At 37.5% G+C, this 21,903-nt stretch overlaps 1 protein-coding gene across 4 annotated transcripts in view; it reads left to right on the top strand.

Moving 5' to 3' along the window:
- Positions 1-21,903, top strand: part of CTNNA2 (catenin alpha 2) — a 524,203-nt gene that overhangs the window by 53,469 nt on the left and 448,831 nt on the right. For all 4 annotated transcript variants that reach the window (XM_072862258.1, XM_072862257.1, XM_072862259.1 and 1 more), the window contains one exon: positions 7,053-7,159. In XM_072862258.1, coding sequence (XP_072718359.1) covers positions 7,058-7,159 — 102 coding nt within the window. In that variant the 5' untranslated portion in view covers positions 7,053-7,057. The remainder of the gene's footprint in view (positions 1-7,052; positions 7,160-21,903) is intronic.

Consider the following 21,903-nt stretch of genomic DNA (forward strand, 5'->3'; position numbering starts at 1 on the left):
GGTTAGCAGAGGGGAGAAGGCTGTGAATCCAAAAAGGAAGCTGAGAGCTTAGAAAAGCTCCAATTAAAAATTCTCTGTGTGGTTAAGCTTGGGAGTGGGGCCTAAAAGTTTATTTTGGCATGGTTTTTCCTGACTAAGTTTTAGAAAAGAAGAGAGAAGAGTCACATTTATGAAACAAAATAAACAAGTATGTCAAAAACTTACTGTTCAAACATGCAGAGACAGATATTCCTCCAAACCATCCTGCTCCATCTTTTTTTTTTCTTGGTTTTTTTTTTTCTTTTTTCTTTCTTCTTTGTCCTTTTTTTAAGCAAGAGGATGGGAACTGCCCATGTCAAGTCTGATCGTTTCAGCCAGATCTGCTGGCGGCTGTAGTGGGCTGTCTTTAACTAATGATAGGTGCTTTTATCTGTAGAAAGGGATGTTCTCTATTCCCTTTTCCATTGCTCTTTTACTCCTCATTGTTAGTTTCTGTCCTCTTAGCATTTTCCCTTTATTTCCCTTCTTTGCAATTGTTATGCACTCATTTTTCCCTGTGTCCTTCTCTCTCTACTTGTATTCTTGTATTAGTAGAGACAGAGGATGGGAAAATGGATTGAGAATAGCGTTGGAAACCAGGCTGCCTTGAATATTAGAGCTCTTGCAACAGCGCTTTACACTGCTCGGGTCAGATCACAACGTACGTCTGCATTGCTCAATACTGCAGATAAACGTAAGGTAACAGCAGAATCTCAGCTATATATACCACCAGGTATCACTGCAGTCCTCTGCCAGGCAGATCAGCCAAGAGGTGAGGTTTCTAGGACTGTGTGCCTTGCTAGTATTTCTAATGTCTGAGCTAGTTCTGTGCTCCAGCCTACCCTGTACCTGTACGAGGTAATTCAGAGCCAGCTTGCACTTCTGTAATGTCACACTGATATGCTCTGTGGGCATACTCAAGGATATAACCATTCAAGTATTTAGATTTCTAGCTCCCAGTGAAGCACATAAATGCATCTGTGAAGCCAGAATTTTTCTGTATCTGTCTCAAGAGATTGTGTATCCTGCTGTAAGGAATTCCATCTTGTTCACATAAGCCTGTCTCCATGTAGAGAGTTTTTTGTTTTGACATGGTTCTCAATCTAAGGATGCAAAACCAAAAAAGCACGACTGTCCGTCGTTCAGTTTCCCAGTCATCTTAAACCAGTTTGTGTCCGTGCTGCAGTCCTGTCCTCCCCTTCACCTCTGCTGCCGTATTCAGAGCTTTGCTTGTTGCTGGTGGTGTCACTCACGTGGCTCTGGAGTCAGGCAGGGATCTGAAAACTCGTTTTTCTTCTGTAGGATTAGTTAGTGTTCAACCAGGTTATGCTCTTGATGGAATTTACAGCACCGTTGCAAAGTGCAAAGGGTAGAAACATGCAGAACTGGCCTCAGCTGTGGAAGATTAGGTCAGTTTAAAGCATGTGGAAGGGCCCCATCAGGCTGGACATGTGGACTATAGGTCAAGATGATAATTGATGTGGGAGAATCATTTGTAAAGCATACTTTTTTTTTTTTTTTAATAGTCCATATAAATATCTTGAAGTATTAGGGCTATTATAAATTTAATATTTGGTAACGAGGGCTAAATTATTTTGCCTTTTGTCTCCTCTCAACTTACTGACTTTCTACCTCGTGGACATCTTTCTTTCTCACCAATGAAGATCATTTTTTTGCCTTCCAGTAGCAAATATACTGTTGGAAATACAGATTTGTGCAGCCGTCATTGTCAATCTAGTATTGCCACCAGATTAATCCTACGGATTTGCTATGAATCAGGTAGAATGGGTTTTTGCTTTATTCAGTATGAAATGTTTAGCATCTGTCTTTCATGCCTGCAGTGTTCTGCATTGCAGATGTAAACTGGACTAACAACTGGCGGCCTGTTCTTGGCTGGCAATGCTTATATTTCAAAAAAATCAGTTTGCTTCAGCAAACATTGCTTTTGCTCATGTAGAGTTAAAATATTTTTACTGTTACATTTAAGTTGCAGCATAGAAATGAGATGCACTGTCGCTTGCGAGCAGTTTATGACCATCAGAATGTACATTTGTCTAAGTCACAAAGAAAGCGGGACTATTGAGGAGGAAAACTATGGTATAGTGTGATAGACAAACAAGTAATTTCACATGCAGAATATTTTGTTTTTGTAGAAGGTTCCAAACAGTAAAATTCTGCTGTTTCAAAAGGTTGGTGCTAAGGATGGTTGTGGGGTTAGATTTTTGGCAACTGTTATGTTAATGAAGAATTCCAATGACATAGTTAGATTTTGGCTATAATATAGGAATCCACTCTAATGAATTGTTGACTAAAGTAAATACTTATTTTCTTTACAGATAGGCCTTGACGACAGACTGCCTAAACAAATGTTCACATTGAAAAATAGTTACCGGACTGGGTAGAGGCATTTCTGTTTTGCTGTACTTAGGAAAAGCTAAAAGCTTAAAACAAGTGATGGACATATTTTGGCACATGTTCTAGGAAGAAAAAGTACAGTTAAGCAATAGAATTCATTAAATATATTCTTGAAAAAGTGTGGAGCTAGTTTCAGGATTAGGACTTCAATCATCTGTATACTTCTTTAGAAGTATTATTAACGGTGCTATTAACCTACTTTCCTTATTTGATAATAACAAGTTTCAAATTCAAACTTAATAATCACACGTTGCCAGTTGATAATATATGTGAACAGCAGAGAGTAAGTTTCACTGGAACTTTCTGCTAAAAATGTTTTCTTAACTCTGCAATCATAAAAACACTGTGTGAATTTTAATTCAATGAGATTTACCCCAAAGAACAATCAGTACATGTTTCTAAATTACAGGGGTTGGAAGTCAGATGAGAAATCTAATTTCACATTTTAAAGAAATAATGGATTGTTGTCCAAGTATGTTGGAAGTTTCCAAGTTGGAAACTCCAGGAGAAAGCAAAAAAATTAAGCTACTTAAGAAAATAGTATATAGGCTACTATATACTATTTATCCTATATATCCTATATAATAGGATATAAGGCTAGTCTAGAAGGTAATAGGAAAGGAGATCTCTGTTACTTATGGCTACTACTTTTTTGTTCTATCATAATACACTTTTATGTTTCTATGAAAAATGTTATGGGATGCCATTATCCTCTGCTCACATGGGTTGTCTTCCTCACAGGTACAGCACAACCACAAGCCATGCATAAGCTGTGAAGCAATTTATGTTTTCAGTGAAGTGCTTAAAGCTAATTGTTTGGGGAATATTTGGTCAAATAGTCATAAGATACGGTTAGCATCCTTTCCTTTATCCAACCAAGCAGTTCCCGTTTACCTGTTCAGTCTAGGAAGATTGTTGTAGAAATGGCAAGGAAGAAATATTCCATCGTTTCATATACGTACACTTGGGCAGGTAACTTCTTTTTAGTCTTTTGTCGTTTAAAATTGCTGTTGTGACAGCAGCTGAAGGAACGTTGAGGAAAATGCACTGATTTGACTTTTTAATTTTACTTATTGCTTTTGTGGAGTAGATTTTACTGCAAATGAAAAACTTTTGTATAGGTTTTTATTGAGGCTTTTTCTTGTATGTATCCTTTTTGTAGTTGAAAGCATTGCTCACCCTTTCATATTGAATTTTGAAGGATATTTTTTCTATTTCTTAGTAAAGGTTGAAACTGAGTCAGTATTCGGATTGAAACAACTGGTCATCCAGGTTATCTTTTATGTCACCTGTACGATTGCCATCCACTGAAATTAGTTTGCTTTTGTAGGCTTTGGACTATGTTACAGCTTTGAATATATTTTTGTATAATGAGAGGTGTATGTTTGAGTACCCATGTTAATAGTTAGTGAGGAAAAGCGTGCTTATTAAAAAGAAAGAAACTGTATTTGACACATTTAAAAGCATCATAACTCATAAATTATTGACTAGAATAATAGTCTACTTAAACCTTACTTTTTGAATACAGAGGCCAACTGGAGTAGCAACCACCTTTATATAAAAAAGGAACAGGTTCTGAAAGATGATTAAACATTGTCTGTTGGAAAAATGAGACTAGCTCCCACATTAACCATGTTTACAGCAACTAGAAACTGTCTCATAGTTTTCTTTAATCAAATGTATGGGTGTTTTCAGCATTGTGAAACATGAAGTCTAATGATTTTTTGCAGAAGAATAGAAACTGAATAGCAGCAATTTTAGCACACACTAGGTATTATCAGATAATTCTGCTACCAAATGTTTGCAAATGAGAGGAGACTTAGGGCTGGTTTTATATATGATTTATAAATACATTGATTAGGGAGTTCTGATAGGTCTCTCTTTGAGCGAGTATTTAAAGTTGTCTGCAAGTAACACAGTGAAAATCTTTTGCAGACTGTGAATGAATTTGCATAGACTTACTAGCCTGTTAATTTTGAGTGATAGTAATTAGTCAAGACATTCTCCTGAATAAAGCAGTAGAACTTATTTTCTATATACTAGATAATGTTGCTAAGTACTGAATACATATGTTATCGAATTAAGCTTTATGAAGTGGATTGTTATTCAAGGAGCAATAGCTGAACTTCTTTTGATTTTGTTCACTGAATCGTTTGGGTGGGGTTTTTTTTTTTTATTACTGAAATTAGCTTGTCAGTTAAACATAGCTTTCTGGAGAAAACAATTTTAAATGTTTGGGATATTATATACAGAGGGCTTGATTTGGATCTCACTTATGCAATGTACAATATGATATTATTGGTTTGTCTTTCCCTGCTAGAGTTCTCATGGTGTTCTAGGTATATGGGACTTTTTAATTTTTTATTTTAATTTTAAAATAAAGGGAAATATTTAAGCCAGAATTACTTAAAATGAACATTTTTAAAATGAAATTTTTATGTGTCTCCTTTTTTTTTTTTTTATGAACAAGCTAGTTTACATATGACATTGCTTGTCACCAAATATTTGTATCACTTTCCAGCTCTGTGAGGTGCATTGTATTTCTCTTACACCAGACAGCTGGATTTTTCTGTATTTGGAATTTCAAAAATTAAATCAACTCTCTTGAAAATGTCATGAAAACCTGAAATGGCAAATGAAATTACAGCAACTTGCTGTTGCCTTTGTTTTAGGCCTTCTTTAGGTTTTAAGCCTAAGATGGTCTGGAGAATCCTTTTTGTTTTTAAATGAGTACTGCCATTTTTGGTGCAAAATTAAGAAATCCTGGATACTGTGGGGAAGTGGTACTCAAAAAGCTGAAGAGGCTTGTTGAATTTGTTGTATTCCGTGTGTTGGTGGGTTGACCTTGGCTGGCTGCAAGGTGCCTACCAAGCTGCTCTCTCACTCCCCCTCCTCAGCAGGACAGGGGGAGGAACTAGGATGAAAACCTCGTAGGTGGAGATAAAGAGAGGGCGATCACTTACCAATTACTGTCACAGGCAAAACAGACTTGACTTGGGGAAAATTAGTTTAATTTATTGCTAATTAAAATAAGGTTGGATCGTGAGAAGAAAAAAGACAAAATCTAAACCACCTTCCCTCACCCTCACTTTTTTCCCAGTCTCAACTTCACTGTTTCACTCCTGACTCTTCTACTTCCTTGCCTCTCCCACCCTGAGTGGTGTAGGGGGGATGGTGAATGGGGGTTGCAGTCAGTTCATAACGCTTTGTCTCTGCTGCTCCTTCCTCACACTTTTCCCCTGCTCCAGTGCGGGTCCTCTCCATGGGCTGCAGTCCTTCAGGGTAAACCTGCTCCTGCGTGCGCTCTCCTCGGGCTGCAGTTCCTTCAGGACATACCCATCTCCTGTGGCATTGGGTGCTCCATGGGCTGCAATAATAGCTGCTCCAGTGTGGTCCTCCATGGGCTGCAGGGAAACACCTGCTTCACCATGGTCTGCTCCACAGGCTGCAGGGGAATCTCTGTTCCGGCGCCTGGAGCACCTCCTCCCCCTCCTCCTTCTCTGATCTCGGGATTTGCAGGATTATTTTTCACAAGGATTGCTTCTCACACTTTCTTTACGTCACTTCTCATGCTGCCAGGCAGCATTTTGCCCTTTCTTAAATGTGATTTCCCAGCGGTGCCACCAGTATCACTGATGGGCTCAGCTTTGTCTTGTGGTGGGTCCATGCTAAGTCCAGCATGGGGCAGCCCCTGGCCTCTTCTTACAAAGCCCACCCTGCAGCCCCCCACTACCAAAAGCTTGCCACGTATACCCAATACAACATGTATGCAGCATGATAGGATATCTATTCTTAAGGGTATAGGAGAGAAAAAATTTCTGAATATAAATGTTTAAGCACTAAGTGGATGAGGCAGTGGTGCACTTGGGTGTTCTCGGGAGTAGAAGAACACTAGCAAGATTATGGAGAAGTATTTTATATGTGAACGGGAACAGCTGTATTGGGTCTGGCTGAGATGGAGTTAAATTTCCCCAAAGCAGCCTTCATAGTGCTGTGCTTTTTATTGGTAGCTCAAAAGGTGTTGCTAACACACCAGTGTTTTGGCTACTGCTGAGCAGTGCTCGCACAGCATCAAGGCTGTCTCTCCAACATTCCCCCCTCACCAGGAAGCCGGGGGTGGGCAAGATCTTGGGAGGGGACATAGCCAGGACAGCTGACCCAAACTGACCAAAGGGATATTCCACGCCATATGATGTCTGCTCAGCAATAAAAGCTAAGAGAAAGGAATAGGAGGGGGGGCATTTGCTATTACGACGTTTGTCTTCCGGAGCAACCTCTATGTGTACTGAAGCCCTACTTCCCAGGAAGTGGCTGGACATCGCCAGCTGATGGGAAGTACAGAATAAATCTTTTGTTTTCCTTTGCTTCCACATGTGGCCTTTGCTTTTGCTTTATTAAACTGCCTTTATCTTGACCCACAAGTTTTTTGCCATCTTATTTTCTCCCCCCGCCGTCTTACTGAGGAGGGCAGTGATAGAGCAGCTTGGTGGGCACCTGGCATGCAGCCAAGGTCAACCCACCACAACAGCATATATGCTATTCTCTAAATAAATTATATGCAATATTTGGTTATTACACTAATAATATTCATGGATATTGTGTCATTTTGTCTGTTCTAGGGAGTATGACTTCTGCAACGTCACCTATCATTTTGAAATGGGACCCCAAAAGTTTGGAAATCAGAACTCTCACAGTAGAGAGGCTATTGGAGCCACTTGTTACCCAGGCAAGTATCTATGATTTGTTTTGCTTCTTCCTTTAGCCTGATGCTGTATTTACTCATTTTATGTAATTATCTCAATAATCTTTGATAATAAAAACTTGAACAATTTTTGTTCGTGATCTCTAGTGGAAAGCTCTGTTCAAACATATCTAGAAGTTCTTGTTCTAAATAATTTAGTCTCCAAGTATGAGCGGGAATACAGTAGCAACAACTGTTTAATTATGTTTCTCTTTTAAAAGCAGTTTAGAAATTTATGAAACAGTGAATTTAAGACAGGGATCTGACTGAGCACGTACTCTTGGTTTGTTATTATACCATGGAAGACAGGTTCACATTAAAAGCAAACAAAACCAACCAACCAAATTAAAGAAACTATTAAAACCTATTTAATTTCGTGCTGTGATTGATTAGGAGTATATGCTCAACCATTTAGCTTTCAACCTAGTAAAATTTGCTAATGGCAGCTAAAACATTCATCCAGTGGTCTAAAAAGAGCAAGATGAACGTGATGCTAGGTAACGTGTATAATGTATATATTAGTGGTATCCAACTTTTAACCAGGTAGACCAGTTTCTTTATTGTCGGAGAAAATCTGTATATCACAGAATCACAGAATCGTATAGGTTGGAAAAGACCTTTAAGATCATCGAGTCCAACTGTAAACCTAACACTGCCAAGCCCACCACTACACCATGTCCCTAAGCACCTCATCCAAACGGCTTTTAAATACCTCCAGGGATGGCGACTCAGCCACTCCCCTGGGCAGCCTGTTCCAATGCTTGACAACCCTTTCAGTGAAGTAAAATGTCCTAATATCCAGTCTAAACCTCCCCTGGCGCAACTTGAGGCCATTTCCTCTTGATCTATCACTTGTTACCTGGGAGAAGAGACCGACCCCCACCTCGCTACACCCTCCTTTCAGGCAGTTGTAGAGAGCGATAAGGTCTCCCCTCAGCCTCCTTCTCTCCAGGCTAAACAACCCCAGGTCCCTCAGCCGCTCCCCATCAGCCTTGTGCTCCAGACCCTTCCCCAGCTTCGTTGCCCTTCTCTGGACACGCTCCAGCACCTCAATGTCTCTCTTGTAGTGAGGGGCCCAAAACTGAACACAGCATTCGAGGTGTGGCCTCACCAGTACCAAGTACAGGGGCACGATCACTTCCCTAGTCCTGCTGGCCACGCTATTTTTGATACAAGCCAGGATGCCATTGGCTTTCTTGTCCACCTGGGCACACTGCTGGCTCATATTCAGCCGGCTGTCAACCAACACCCCCAGGTCCTTTTCCACTGGGCAGCTTTCCAGCCACTCTTCCCCAAGCCTGTAGCGTTGCATGGGGTTGCTGTGGCCCAAGTGCAGGACCTTGCACTTGGCCTTGTTAAACCTCATACAATTGACCTCGGCCCATCGATCCAGCCTGTCCAGGTCCCTCTGCAGAGCCTTCCTACCCTCAAGCAGATCAACACTCCCACACAACTTGGTGTCATCTGCAAACTTAACGAAGGTGCACTCAATCCCCTCGTCCAGATCATTGATAAAGATATTAAACAGAACTGGCCCCAACACAGAGCCCTGAGGAACACCGCTTGTGACCGGCCACCAACTGGAGTAAACTCCATTCACCACCACTCTTTGGGCCCGGACAGCCAGCCAGTTCTTAACCCAGCGAAGAGTACACCCGTCCAAGCCATGAGCAGCCAGTTTCTCCAGGAGAATGCTGTGGGAAACCGTGTCAAAGGCAATATGCATACATATGCATAGAATACATATGCATACATATGTATGCATATCTATTGTATATCTGTATATGTATGCATATCTATTGTATATCTATGCATATCACGTTTCCTGTGTCTGTACAAATTTACATGCGCTGTGAGTGCATGCACAGGGGCAGGAGCTGTGTGGTCTAGAGAAATATGGCAGTAGACATCAGGCTTCTGTCACCGTCAGTGTGATTTGCTCAGTCCGTGGCCTGGTGCCATTCTGTTCCTGAGTTGCCATTAATAATGGGAAGCCGGCTACATAATTTTATTCTAGTAAGCTTCAAGTTGGGTAGCTCCATTATGTAAATTACACACAAAAGTAATTTTTTTTTCTAGGAGTGCTCATTATATTAAAAATGAGTACCAGCTAACCCCATCTGTCCATCCACCTGTTACTAACAATTTTCTCCTAGATATTGTGGATCTTGAGATTGGTCTTCTGGATAGAAATGTAGGCTTTCTTTTGAGTGTGAGACTAGACTTGATGGTTTTGTTTTCAGAATAAAACAGAGATAAAATATAAATCACTACTTCTTTAATTCCCCCAAAATGATGTGTCTGTATGGTTCCTATGCTTCTTAAAGTGAGTCACTTTCCAAAAAAATTTATATTCTTCTTTCTTTATTTTTGAAAAAAAATTACATTATCTTTCTACAAATAGTTCTGGACATGAAAGTCTCTAACAATGTATACAACTTTACATACTCAAAGGCAAAGAGATATATGTTTCATTTCACAGAGCTGTTGATAACATGGTAATTAACTTTCATTATAAACCTTGATAATTTTGTAGTTGATATGGAAGACGGACTAAAATTCTAAATTCATTGTGATACCAACTGAAAATGAGGTTGAGCTCTCTGTTATTCTGATCCTGGTGTTAGCAGAGGAAGTGAAGCTGCTGTGAACCATAATCTGTTGTGAAAAGAGCCAATTATTGAGTCTTCTGTGAGAGAATTTCCTGTTTTCCTTCCACTTTGTTTTATCTTCCAACACCTTGCCCAATACATCATCCCAGAAGTGAAAGTACCACTGTAGTTTCTCAAGTTGCTTGAGTTAACATAAATCTAGCTAAACCAAAAGTTTGATAGCACGCCTCAACAAATGTAAATAAAGTACAGGTTGAACTACAGGACATGGATTTCTTCAATGGTGGAAACTAAGGTGCCCAAGATCCTTACCTTTGTGTTTTGATGAGGAACAATGTATTTCTATTTTAGCAGTACGTCAAGAAGACTAAAGAAAAAAGGTGCAGTCCAGAGCGGGTAGAGTAATGTTGGGCTATTGCTTTATTCAACATTTGTGAATACTTCCATTCTGATTTCTTCATTTCATAGGTTTCTAGATAGTATGGACATATAAAAAAACCTTTTTGAACATGTAATTTAATTTCTTGTATTAGAGAAATAAGTAGTTTTACTTACTTTCCTCTACTTGGAATCCAATAAAGTATGTTTGACTAAAGCATGTTTTTGTGAGCCACACAAACATGATCACGAAAGCTTCAAGGGATGAGAAATGTGCTACCTTCAGAATGTGTTTATGTGTTGCATTTTTAGCTTGAGTTATTCAGCTGCTCTTTCTGTTTTTCTCAGATAAGTTAACGATCATCCCAGTTTAAAGGCTTTTCTTTTTTCTGCTTAGGATTGCATATACAGTCTGGTCGAGTCAAGAATAGTATCTCGTTTACCTCTATTTGGGCTTAGATTGCAATCTGCCTATGCAGTGACAACCTCCACAAGACACCATGTGCACATTCCACATGCAAAGATTTTGATCTCCTTAAAAAGTTTCAAAGCACTTTCCTTCCTAAAGAGAACATCTAATTCGAAAAGTTATCTTGGCAAGTAAATAAATACATAAATATTTAATCCCTGTTCAGTTTGAACTCTGAAGTCCACTGTTGATTCATAAGAACTGCTTAACACAGAAATTGTAGAGATGTGAAGTTCTTCCATAAGTCATTAAAAACAGGTCACTGGATAGAAGAGAGAGATTCAATGGCCACGTAATGCAATAGGACTGTGCTGCACAAGTTCCTGAACAACCTGATCTGACTTTGAAGGCAGCCATACTTTGACCAGGAGTTTGGAGTAGATGACATCCTGAGGTCCTGTACAGCCAAAATTTGTCTGATTCTGTGATTTCTAGCACCACCAAGACAAATCCATGGTTTATTTTGGCATTCACACTTGAATATTTAGAGTATCCTTTTGTTCTCCAAGCTGTGTGTGATTTTGGAAAATTCTTGAAAAACCAGAAACGGTTGTACACACGTCTTTTGGGCTCCAAAAATGTTAATCAAGCCTTTTGTGTCTGTGTGTGTGTGTAGGATTTAGGCTCTAAACTGTGTGTGTATTGGCACCTGAGTGAGAGATTTTCAAATGGTGGTGCATCCACTGATTTCTACTGATATTTTGGGGAGTAATAAAGAAATGTGATGTGGATGTGAAAAAGAACACCTCGGTGAGTCAGGAGAATGGTGCATTGAAACTGAATTTTAGACAACCTCATTAGTGTTCCAGATGAGAAAATATGGATAACCTATGAATTGATTTAGAAGAAATTATAAGACAGGAAGGTTGTCTGAGCTGGAGGCAAAAAAAAAATAATAAAAAAAAATAATTCCATTAACTGATCATGAGAACACATTAGAAATGACAGAATCGCATTTATTCTAGGAAGCCCTGAACTAGCAAGCTAATTAAAACTTTCTCTGGCTGTCAGAGATGTAAGAGTATTGGAACTTGCTGGGGTACCTGTTTTCCCAGTGCTTGTTGTCATGCTTAAAGAGTAACAGATATGCCCTGCCACATGTCTTTTATCACATTAATATTATTGAGATTTTGTAAGAAATGTGTGATGCAAAAATTTGTTGGAATTTCTGTTCTCAACAATATTGAATTTAATAATTGAAATATGTTTCTTTTCTCTGGCTTCAATGTCACAATTAGCTAAAAGTAGAAGGTAACTATTTATTGCTAGTTTTGTTTTCTGAGAGTTCATAACAGTTAATCTTTTTTACTATAACTGTTATAATTTTTAATTCTATGAAATTTTCATAAGAAAATGTATAACTAAAATATATCCTCAAGGGATACTGCCTCTTATTCTCACCTTCATGCATAGTAACCTAAATGCATTACAATTCTATTTGTCAGACTGTGGATGGTTTTCGTAAGAAAAAAAAATTACATTTTTAGGATGGGCTTAACTGCCATTACCTGATATTTTATATGTAGCTGGAAAACAGTGCTTGTGGAGGTTGCCCATAAGGACTCAGGGGGTATTTTTTTGGTTTCTGGTGGTTTTGCATAATAATTAAATACAAATATGAATACAAGTTATATATGTTAAGGAGAAAAAAAAAAAGAAAAAAAAAGAAAAAAAAAAAAAGAAAAACCCCAACCATGAACCGGCAACATTAATGCAATTGTTTTTTGGAAAAACACCAAAAATACTCATGTGTGAGCACATGGATGAAAAGATGAAGGAGTGATGTATAATTTTTGAAGATAAGATTTGCTCTTTTGATAAGATTTCAATTTTTTAGTGTCAACCTGTGGTTCTTTTTGGTAGTTTTTCCTAGGTATTTTAAATAGCAGTGTGGCTGTTTTAGAAATGTGCCTTTGTTACCCGAGCCATGCAGCAGTTGTGCTTTTTAGGATCTTTAAATTTATGGACTATTATCTATTATTTCAGAATTGTAACGATAACACAAGTAATAGCGTTCCTGTTGCAGATTTTTCATCACTGATTATGTTTTCCTTCAGTGTGACACATTTTCGTCCTGGAGTTGCTGTGAAGAGACAATTCTGAATTGCACTGCATGTTTTGGTTTTTATTCCCTGTAAATTTAAGACGCCCGTTCTAGTAGCTTACAATGAAACAATAGTATGTAGTAAGGCAGACAAAAATCATTGAATAATGATTTTGCATTTTTTTTTTACATAGTGTCACTCAGTAAAATTAAGTAACCTATATCTAAAAATAAAGTCATTAGGTAAAATTCCAAATAGTTTTAATTAGTGCAATTTATTTAGAAAATCATAACAATTATGGCTGATGTTATACTTCATGACTTCTCCTGAAAGAACTTGTGTCTAATCTAATCCCTTGTGCGGTATATTTGGAAAATGGACTGATTTCTATGTTGCTATGAGAAATATAAATATATTCCCAACCGTTCCAGTTAATCAGATATTATTTATATTCAGTGAACCTTGTTTTTATTGCATTTGAACCCTAAATCTGGTGTGCTAACTAATCTCCACGGGAAATATATTATTGATTATTATTGTCAAGGAGCTGCATCTGAACCACATCTACACACATACACACACGGGTTTCTTTTTGGAGGGTTTGTAAATGTGTATGAATGTTTCAAACAATTTTGAGAAAAGTTGCGTAACTGGTAATGGAGCACTGTATCACGCCTGATACATGTTTCACTTATGTTAGTAATTGCACAGGATTTTTGAGCAATTTCTTTATTTGATAGCTGCATTCAGCTGAAGTCGTCTTCAAGACAGACCTAAGGGAAAATTAATTATAAGGTCTTATTTTTTGATCATTCGAGTTCAATTCAGCTGTGCAATACGGTCAATATTATTTTGATTTTTTTTTTTCTACTTGATCAGGACTATTTTTCCAATTGTGAAGTTAGTTTCTGTTTAAGCTGTGTTTCTGTCTGTGGCATTTCTGGGAGCGCAGGAGGTCAGACTGCACGTCAGGATTCTCTGGCATGGGCTAATTAGGTGATGGCCATTCCTGTCAGGGAGTCGAAGCCAAAACCTATCAGAAAATGAATTTGGAATTTTTATTTTCTAATTGAAGCTGAACTTTAAACATTATTTATGAACTTATTTTGTTGAATAGGAACAGAATCCACCTTACTTTCTCCAACAGTGTGCTATGTATCACTTAAAATAATTCCTGAACTAAAACCAAGCAGGTACCTATTTACTTCAGGGTGGTTTTTTTCATCCATTAGATTCTGCAAGAAACTGCTGCATTCTGCCCGTCACTGTTTCTGCTTTGCCATCGGATTCAGTAACATCTGTGCCTCCCTGTAAAGTCTAGTTGGGATCTTCTCATTCTCAATATGCAGACTTTTTGTGCTGGCTAAGAGAACCTTTAACTAAATTTTATCTTTTCTATTTTTATACTCCCTTGCTGGAAAACTGTATACTATTTATAATATGTAGTGTCCTGTAAGGTCTGGACCTTGTCAGTTTATGCCTTCCAGTGATTAGATTCACTGTTTAAAGGTGTTTATGTATGTGTTTGTACTTCTGAGTTTATGTATATGCAGGTTAGCATTTGCTGGGGGGAGAATGAAGACTCGGAAGGCTTTAGACCTCACCCATTACTCCCATGCTGTGTTTTTATGGAACAGTGGTGCTTAAACTCAGAGCAATGAAACATGATGGCTACTTTTTCTTCTTTTCTGCCACACAAGCCAATATGGAGAGATGGTGAAAAAATTTATTATTGCTGTACCATAGCTGGAAATGCAGTTTATCCTGGGACTATCATAGGTTTGCAGTAAATGGTGACTGAAAAAGCTTATGGCTAAAATGGACCTACTCTGCTGAGTAACTCTTTTTATTCTTAAATGATAGACTTTCCATCCATTGAGAAACTCTTCAACCTTGTTCATCGTTAGCAAATTATTAGTGGTTCAGGGTTACCAGGAAGTTTTTTTTTACTTTATGTGGTAGGGGCAAAACTGTTTTCATCACAGTTTAACTTAAAAAAAGCATTTACTGCTTTGACTCTTCAGTCTAACAGGTAGTAACCTTATGAAGGGGGTTTGCTGTGCATGGCATGAATATGTCCAAGTGCAATGAGTAAGTTCTGAGAAGGAATTTGCTGGATGTCCTTGGAAATACAGTGAATAAATAAACTATCTGACTTGATGCAGTTGTGTAGGTTGTGTCATGGCCTTGACTATTATATGAGCAGAAGATAGGTGCTCTTTCCCACCTACAGAGCTGATCTCTTCTCACAAATTGAGATCCATCCGTATTCTTGGAGTTGGAGTCTCTTTTTGGGTCCAGGCTTTTGACATCTTCTCATCAAAGCCAAACCAAGAGACACAGGGAATAAATACGTATCTAATGACAAGAAGACATACACCATGTCAAAACACAGCTTTACGTAGACAGTACGCACATTACTATAACCCCCTAACCCCAAACCTCATTGCTTGGCTAGCAAGGATACCAGTTGTCCTTGCAAAGAACCTGAATTTTAACTTCAGGAGAGAGAGAACTGCTGTAAAGTTTCCCCCATTGTGGCTGATTAGAATGTAATTGTAATGGGGCTAGTGTCTTGACTGAAAAGAAATATAATACATAAACAACAAGAAAAGACGGATAGCTGAATATCAAGCTAGAGTAAACATTGAGAAGTTTTGCTGGTATTTCCAATTGCGGCTCCACTGCAAGAATGAATGAAATGCAGTGGAGAGAGACCGGGGCAGGAGGGAGCTGGATGAGTCTTTCCTGTAAGTGTAGGGCATTCATCAGGGAAGAATTAGTGCAAGCAGTTGCATAGCTGAAGCCTGGGAAAGTCCTTGATACTGTCTTCATCCTGTCTACTGAAATAGTACAGCCTGGAGTGTTGAAACTTGTCTAGCCATTTTCCTAACCATATTCTTTTCTTGCATAGGGTTTTCTTGCAACTGTTTTCATGGAAGAGTTTTCAGAAAGTGATGTTCTTGCCTGGGATTTCCAAACTCTAAGCAAGAAGATCAAACTAATAGGAATAATTATTGTAATATCTTTTTTCTACTTATGTCCTTGAAGATGTATAGCAAGATGCAGTGAAGCAGAGCTGAGCCTTTTTCTGTCCTCAAACATACAACTCAGCAGGTTCTTAACAATCCTGTTGGTTTAAGTGGGGTCATCGCTGTAGAAGGGGAACATCTAAAGGTTTTGAGGGAAAATTGGCTTCGGTTGCATTTTTAGTTGATTTTTTTCAGTTTGCTTGAAAAGCAGGTTTGTTTGTTTGTTTTTTTTTTCCAGAATATCTTATGAGCTACATGTCACTTCCAAAATTCTCACAGTCAACAAATGTATTAGCAAATTACAGTCTTTTTCTTTTATATCAAAAATGCTAATTAAAGCGGGATAGGTATATCAGCTTATGTTTTAAAAGATGATTGCATAGTTAATAGCCAGTGGCCTTGTTACAAAAGAAGTAATGGGTTTTCATTTTGGCTGATAAGCAAATTCTTGTTGGTATCATAAACTTATACTTACTAAAAGTATTTGACACATTTTTTTCCAGTGGTTAAAATAAAAGACTTCAAAATTATTGCAGCAAATATAACTGCTAATATAATAATTTATATAACTATAATAGTTCTAAGTCTACGACATTTTTATAATGTAACTGAGTGCTTTAACACTCAGTTAAGGGGCTTAACTTGAAAAAAAAGGTTTTAATATCACCAAATGTGAATCAAATGTATTAAAAATAAATCATGTCGGTCACATACTGTATGAGCAGGGCCTTGGAATGGTTTGTTAAGCAGCAGCTTCAAAATTGCTGTTATGATATCCAACTGAATGTGAGCTCATAGTAGCAAAAGATAATATGATCCTTAAGTGGATCAGCTGGTGGGTATAGAGTAAATGCAGTGAGGCAGTATTATTGTTATAACATAGTATTAATGAGGTGATTACTGGAAGGATTCCCTATTCTCAAAAAAGATGTTGACAAATTGGAAGGAGATCAGAGAAGAATTATGTGAATGGTTTGAGTGTTGTCTTTTAATGGCAGACTAAAGACTTTGGATGTATTTCATTTATATGCAGCCTTATCAATAAAAAGAAATTGTCTTAAATGAACTGCCAGTATAGATTTTAAGACTGCTTCTGGTAGCACTTATAGCATAAATAATATTCTAGAGTTACTTTAAACTAAACTCAAATATGGGTTTCACACCCTGAAACTAAAATATCCAATCATTAAAATGATATTCAGTAAGAATTTTGAAGTAAGTACTTACAGGAGTAGGCTGTAGTAAGTTAAGAGGTATTATGATCTCAACCAATATACATTTCTGTATGAGCAAAAAGTTTTATTGTAGTGAATGTTTTTTATCTGCCAAAATCCTCTGGCTGGAAACTGAAACTATAAATAAATATATACTATAAATAACCTACTCACTGGAATAGTTCTGGAATGGTGGGCAACTCAGTGCTACTAGAATCTTTGATTAAAAACTGGATATATTTTTGAAGGACATGCTTTAGGTCTACCAGGAGTTATAAAACTGGGAAAAGACTTACTGGAAGAACAAAAAACTGCAATAATGGGACTTCTCACTTTATGAATCAGGGAGGAAGCAGGAGCAGGATTGCTTGTTTTCTGTCATAGATCAGATTTGCCAGGAAAAGGAGAAAACAGACAGACAATTTATGTGATTAAATATGTATGCTTCAAATGACTTCGGAAGCAATTTGGATATTAAAATTTGCAATCCGTCTTAGCTTCGTTCTTGAGAAAGATGTAAAAATCTTATTCGCTTTCTTATTTTTCATTAACTTAATTTGCTGTATGTCATCAATCTGCAAAAGTTAGAAAGGCTACAAAATAAGCCTGATTACAAAAAGAATACGCTAATTACAAGATTTTGCTTTGAGGTCTTAATTAACCTAATTATAATAGATCCATGTTCTGAAAAGCAATGGTAATTTTTTTTCCATTTCCCTTCAATACATATTTCTGAAGATTGACTGATTTATTTGCAGTTCAAGGAATTCAGGGCATGGATACATAGATCTCTTCTTTTTTTTTTTTTTTTTTTTTTCTTCTTCCTTTCCTATGTTGATATCTTTGGAATATTGATTCCATTGGGTGTGCACCTTTTAATGGATCCAAATACATTTTTCTTCACTCTTTGAATGTTTTATAAAATGCAGGAGTATGGAACTAGAGAGATCTGAGCTTTTGGTGTATTTTAAACAAGACATTGATTTTCAGCCAGAGAAACTTAGTTTTGCCTGAAGCGCATGGTCTAGATTACCATATTTAGTTTCCTGTTTGGTAAATTAAGTTTTAGTATCTCTTCCCACAACCTCATAAGTGATTGGTGTTCTTGAATATTATGTGTCTGAGCAGCAAATGCTGAGATTGTGAAAAAATGTCCTCTTCTACTTCTTTCTTTCAATGGGATGATTAATATTTTCCCCTTGATGTATTGAAGTTTCTCTCTTATTTAGTATATTTCTGTGTACTACTGTAGTCATTCAGTACTCATTGATGAGACTTCTCAAACCTTTTACTACTGTACAATGGGGTTTTTAAGCATATGTAACTCATGCTTAGCATATTCAACAGAGATGTGTTCAATATTGTGCACAGGACCTTTGAAGAATACACAAGCAATATCGCTCTGCTGAGTAGAAATTTTCCTTTTTGTAGATATCTGTTTTTTCAAATAAGTCTTTTTTAAATCCTAAATGAAGTCAGTACTAGAATTTTCATTCTCTCTTAGTTTGTTGGGTCAGTGTGGAGCAAGGGACTAGTTGCTCAAATTTTCACTCTTGACCGATACCTAGCTCATAAATAAAAGGGTATTTAGCAAAAAAAAAAAAAAAAAGCATAATCCTAACAAAATAGCCTTGATACCTTATTTGATGTGAGTATTTTTCTTTAGAAATTAGTTTTAAAGATGAAAGTAGATGTAATTGATTATATATACCCTTTTAAACCAAGAAATACAGCTTAATTTTAGCTTAAGAAACTGTAAGTGTGGAAGAGGATAAACGTCACCTACTAAAAGTGACTGCAGACATGACTCTTCAGATTGCACTCAGTCTGCTCTCCTTTTCCACATCACCTACCGCAGCACTGATGTTTGGTATGTGTGGCTCAGCAGTGTCCTGTGCCATGTCCCTTGCTCTGGGCTGCGCCTGACATGGTGGATGCTGGAGCAGAAGAGCCGTGGCAGAGCTCTCTCCTGCATCCAAGCCAGCTTGGTGCCTCCTGCTGCCCATGGCTTGGCAGCAGCCTCATGTAGCCCCTTGCTCTGTCATACAGCCAAGGACACTTGGTTGTTGACCTGGGATCTTACACAGCTTTTGTGTAACCTGAGTCCTTTGACCGCTTCTCTTACCCTGTATCATATGATCCAACACATGAAGATATTTTCACCTTTTGCCCCGCCTTGAACAACATATGGCGTATTCAGCCCATGTTTCATTTTTCTATTTGTTTGCTTCTTTCCCCCTAAACTTTAGCTTGCCTATCAGCATGCATTTGGGATGGAAGGATTGGGGAGCAGAGGAATCCTTGACTTTGTCTTCCTGACAGCCCTGGTCATGTACTTTCTAGGGAGCACTTGTTGCACCAAGTCCAGGTCTGGTGTAATTCCCTTCTCAAAGCAACAATCGGATTGGGAGTCAGTCAACCTTTCAAAGTTAGTTCATGATCCTTAGGGTATACAACAATATATTGACGTTTCAAACTGTGGAATCACAAGCTAGCCTTGTGCTTGTGGGCATCATTATTATTAGACGTGCACTTTCTTCTTCTAAAACCTTATCTGCTTGTACAAACGGTTAAACTGTAAGTTTTCAGAGAAGGATTTTGGAGAAAGGAGATTTGCAACAGGAATTAATTTTCCTGATTAATTTCATTTTGCTCTATAGTAATGAAAATGTATTGTATCTGCTTATGCTAATAGTAAGTTCTTTTATTAGAAGGTATTCATATAGAAGCATAATGAATGCAGTGTACTGAATGACTACTGAATATTGAGTTGTTTCCAGGGGATACATATTAACCTATTCAATTTTTCCCAGCAAATTACACATATCTGCACTCTGTAGTGCAGAACAATTAAGCTTTTACTACTCTGCTTGAAATACTTTAATTGCCAGGTAGTTTTTCAGTTTTCTGAAGTGATTGGCTCAAAAAACTTGAGGAAAATGAATGCATGAGGTACTACGTATATATATGTATATATATATACACATATATGTGTGTATATCTATGTATACAAATTTTTTTCCTTCCTGTCTTCTACTTAGTCCATACTCTTTTAATCTGCTTCCTTCATATGTTCCACTACATAAGAGATCTTTGAATGCTTCCATGAACCTGTAATATTTATACTATTATTTATTTTTAAACTGAGGGACTCAGTGCCTTCACATATGTGAAATATGATATTGTTGACTATTGGAATGTGATGGATTAAAAAAGTTTGGTTTTTTGGATTATAAAAGTAGTGCTTTTGTCCTTTATAGAAAAGGAAATGGGCTTTATTTGAGAAGTTCCTGTCTGACATAACTGAAGTACTTGTTAGAGTAACTGAAAACATGCAGGTGTATCCTTGGTGTAGTACTGATTATGATCAGTTATTTCATTTTATAATGCGGTCCACACCCTATAAGAGAAGAGTTTCTTTATGAGCCACTTATGTGAAGAATAAATTCACTGTCAAATAGATATCTTTCTTTGGAAGTTTCTGAATTCAACAGCATTCTAGCTTGTTTGTTCAAGATATGTCTGGGTTACATCATTTATTTCCAACCAAAAATCAATGCCACTTTGCAGACATGCCTTCTCATCCACAGCATATTTTTAATCACATTATTGCGTGTATTAAGAATTCAGGAAAGAGAATTTAATTGTGTGTGCGTGTTTGGACACAGAACAAGAAAGTCCAGGCTGTGAGCTACATCTGTCCGCTTCCCCAAGCAGCAGACATATCTGGAGATAGAAGTTTCTACTTCCTTGCTAGCTTGCTTGGACAAGTAAGAAGGAGTTAGGAACATTATTTTCTATTTTCCTATGTTGGTTGGTATCTCATTGCTAGAGGCTTTCAGTCTCTTTGTTAGGGACTTCCCTATGTTCTTGGCTTGGTTGCCTGTGTTAGGTTTTCTTGGGTTCATCACCTGCAGTAAAGCTAGGTATAAAGCTGCAATGCCATATCATGGAGAGTGAAAAGTTAGTCTTCTGTTCTCAATCAAGGTAAAATTTAGGAGCTTCAGCACTTTATCAAATGTACTTTATCATCGTTCCTCAGCCATTGTTAGTGTGGACCATTACTTGAAACTGAAAAGGCCAGACCTGTTTTTGAAGTATGCATACCTGCTAACACGACAGGCCATATATTTTTGTTATTAATATACCCTGTTACACAAATATTATAAATTCTTTGGACAGAATGACTGAAGTTGTACATATTCCCATTAGTGCCTGTCGACTTTGTTCACAGATACATACCAGTAGTATAATATAGAGAACGGACTGATGCAGCTCAAAGCTATTCCTTTGTCTCTCTCAAGGGGCATATTGTGAATGCTCTTTATTTATGTTTTAGTTTGTTTTGAATATTATGTAGAAAGTAGTGAGAGATTTTTGTTAAAGAAAAAGGTGGGGTGGGTACTTTGCGACGCTAACAAAATTGCAGCAGTTGTACTGGTCTTTAGGGTCTTTAGTCTCCTATAAAAATTGACTTTCTTCTTGCAGTAGACGAACTGCAAGAGTGGAAATTATTATTGCAATCCTCATCCTAGAGCTTTTGCAGGTGTTTAAATTTTATTGAACAAAAGTTACTAAGCACATTGAAACTAAAGACTGAAATTTTGAGCTCAATGTAGTAGTCACTGCATAATATTTTATACATCTTTAATGAGAGCTTAGTAATGCTTATGTTCTTCACACCTCTCAGCCTTTTTCTTTGAACTAAAAATGTTCAAGAGTAAAATTGGCATAATCAAGTTACACAATTGTGTTCTCTTTTCAAGTGATTAGCCCTGCAGTTTTCTCTTTAGACTTAGGAGAGTATCCTCAATTAATGTGAGGGATTTTGCCTTTTCTGGTTGTGGTTTGGGGGTGGGTGTTTTTTTTGGTTTGGTTTGATTTGGTTTTTCTTTTCTTTCTTTTCTTTGTTTTGCAACTGTTTTGTCTTTACAACCCAGCAAAAGCCCTTTAGGCTGGATGAGCCAGCAAGGACATTA

This window comes from Ciconia boyciana, chromosome 5 (genome assembly GCF_034638445.1).
Source record: "Ciconia boyciana chromosome 5, ASM3463844v1, whole genome shotgun sequence".
Classification (NCBI taxonomy): domain Eukaryota; kingdom Metazoa; phylum Chordata; class Aves; order Ciconiiformes; family Ciconiidae; genus Ciconia; species Ciconia boyciana.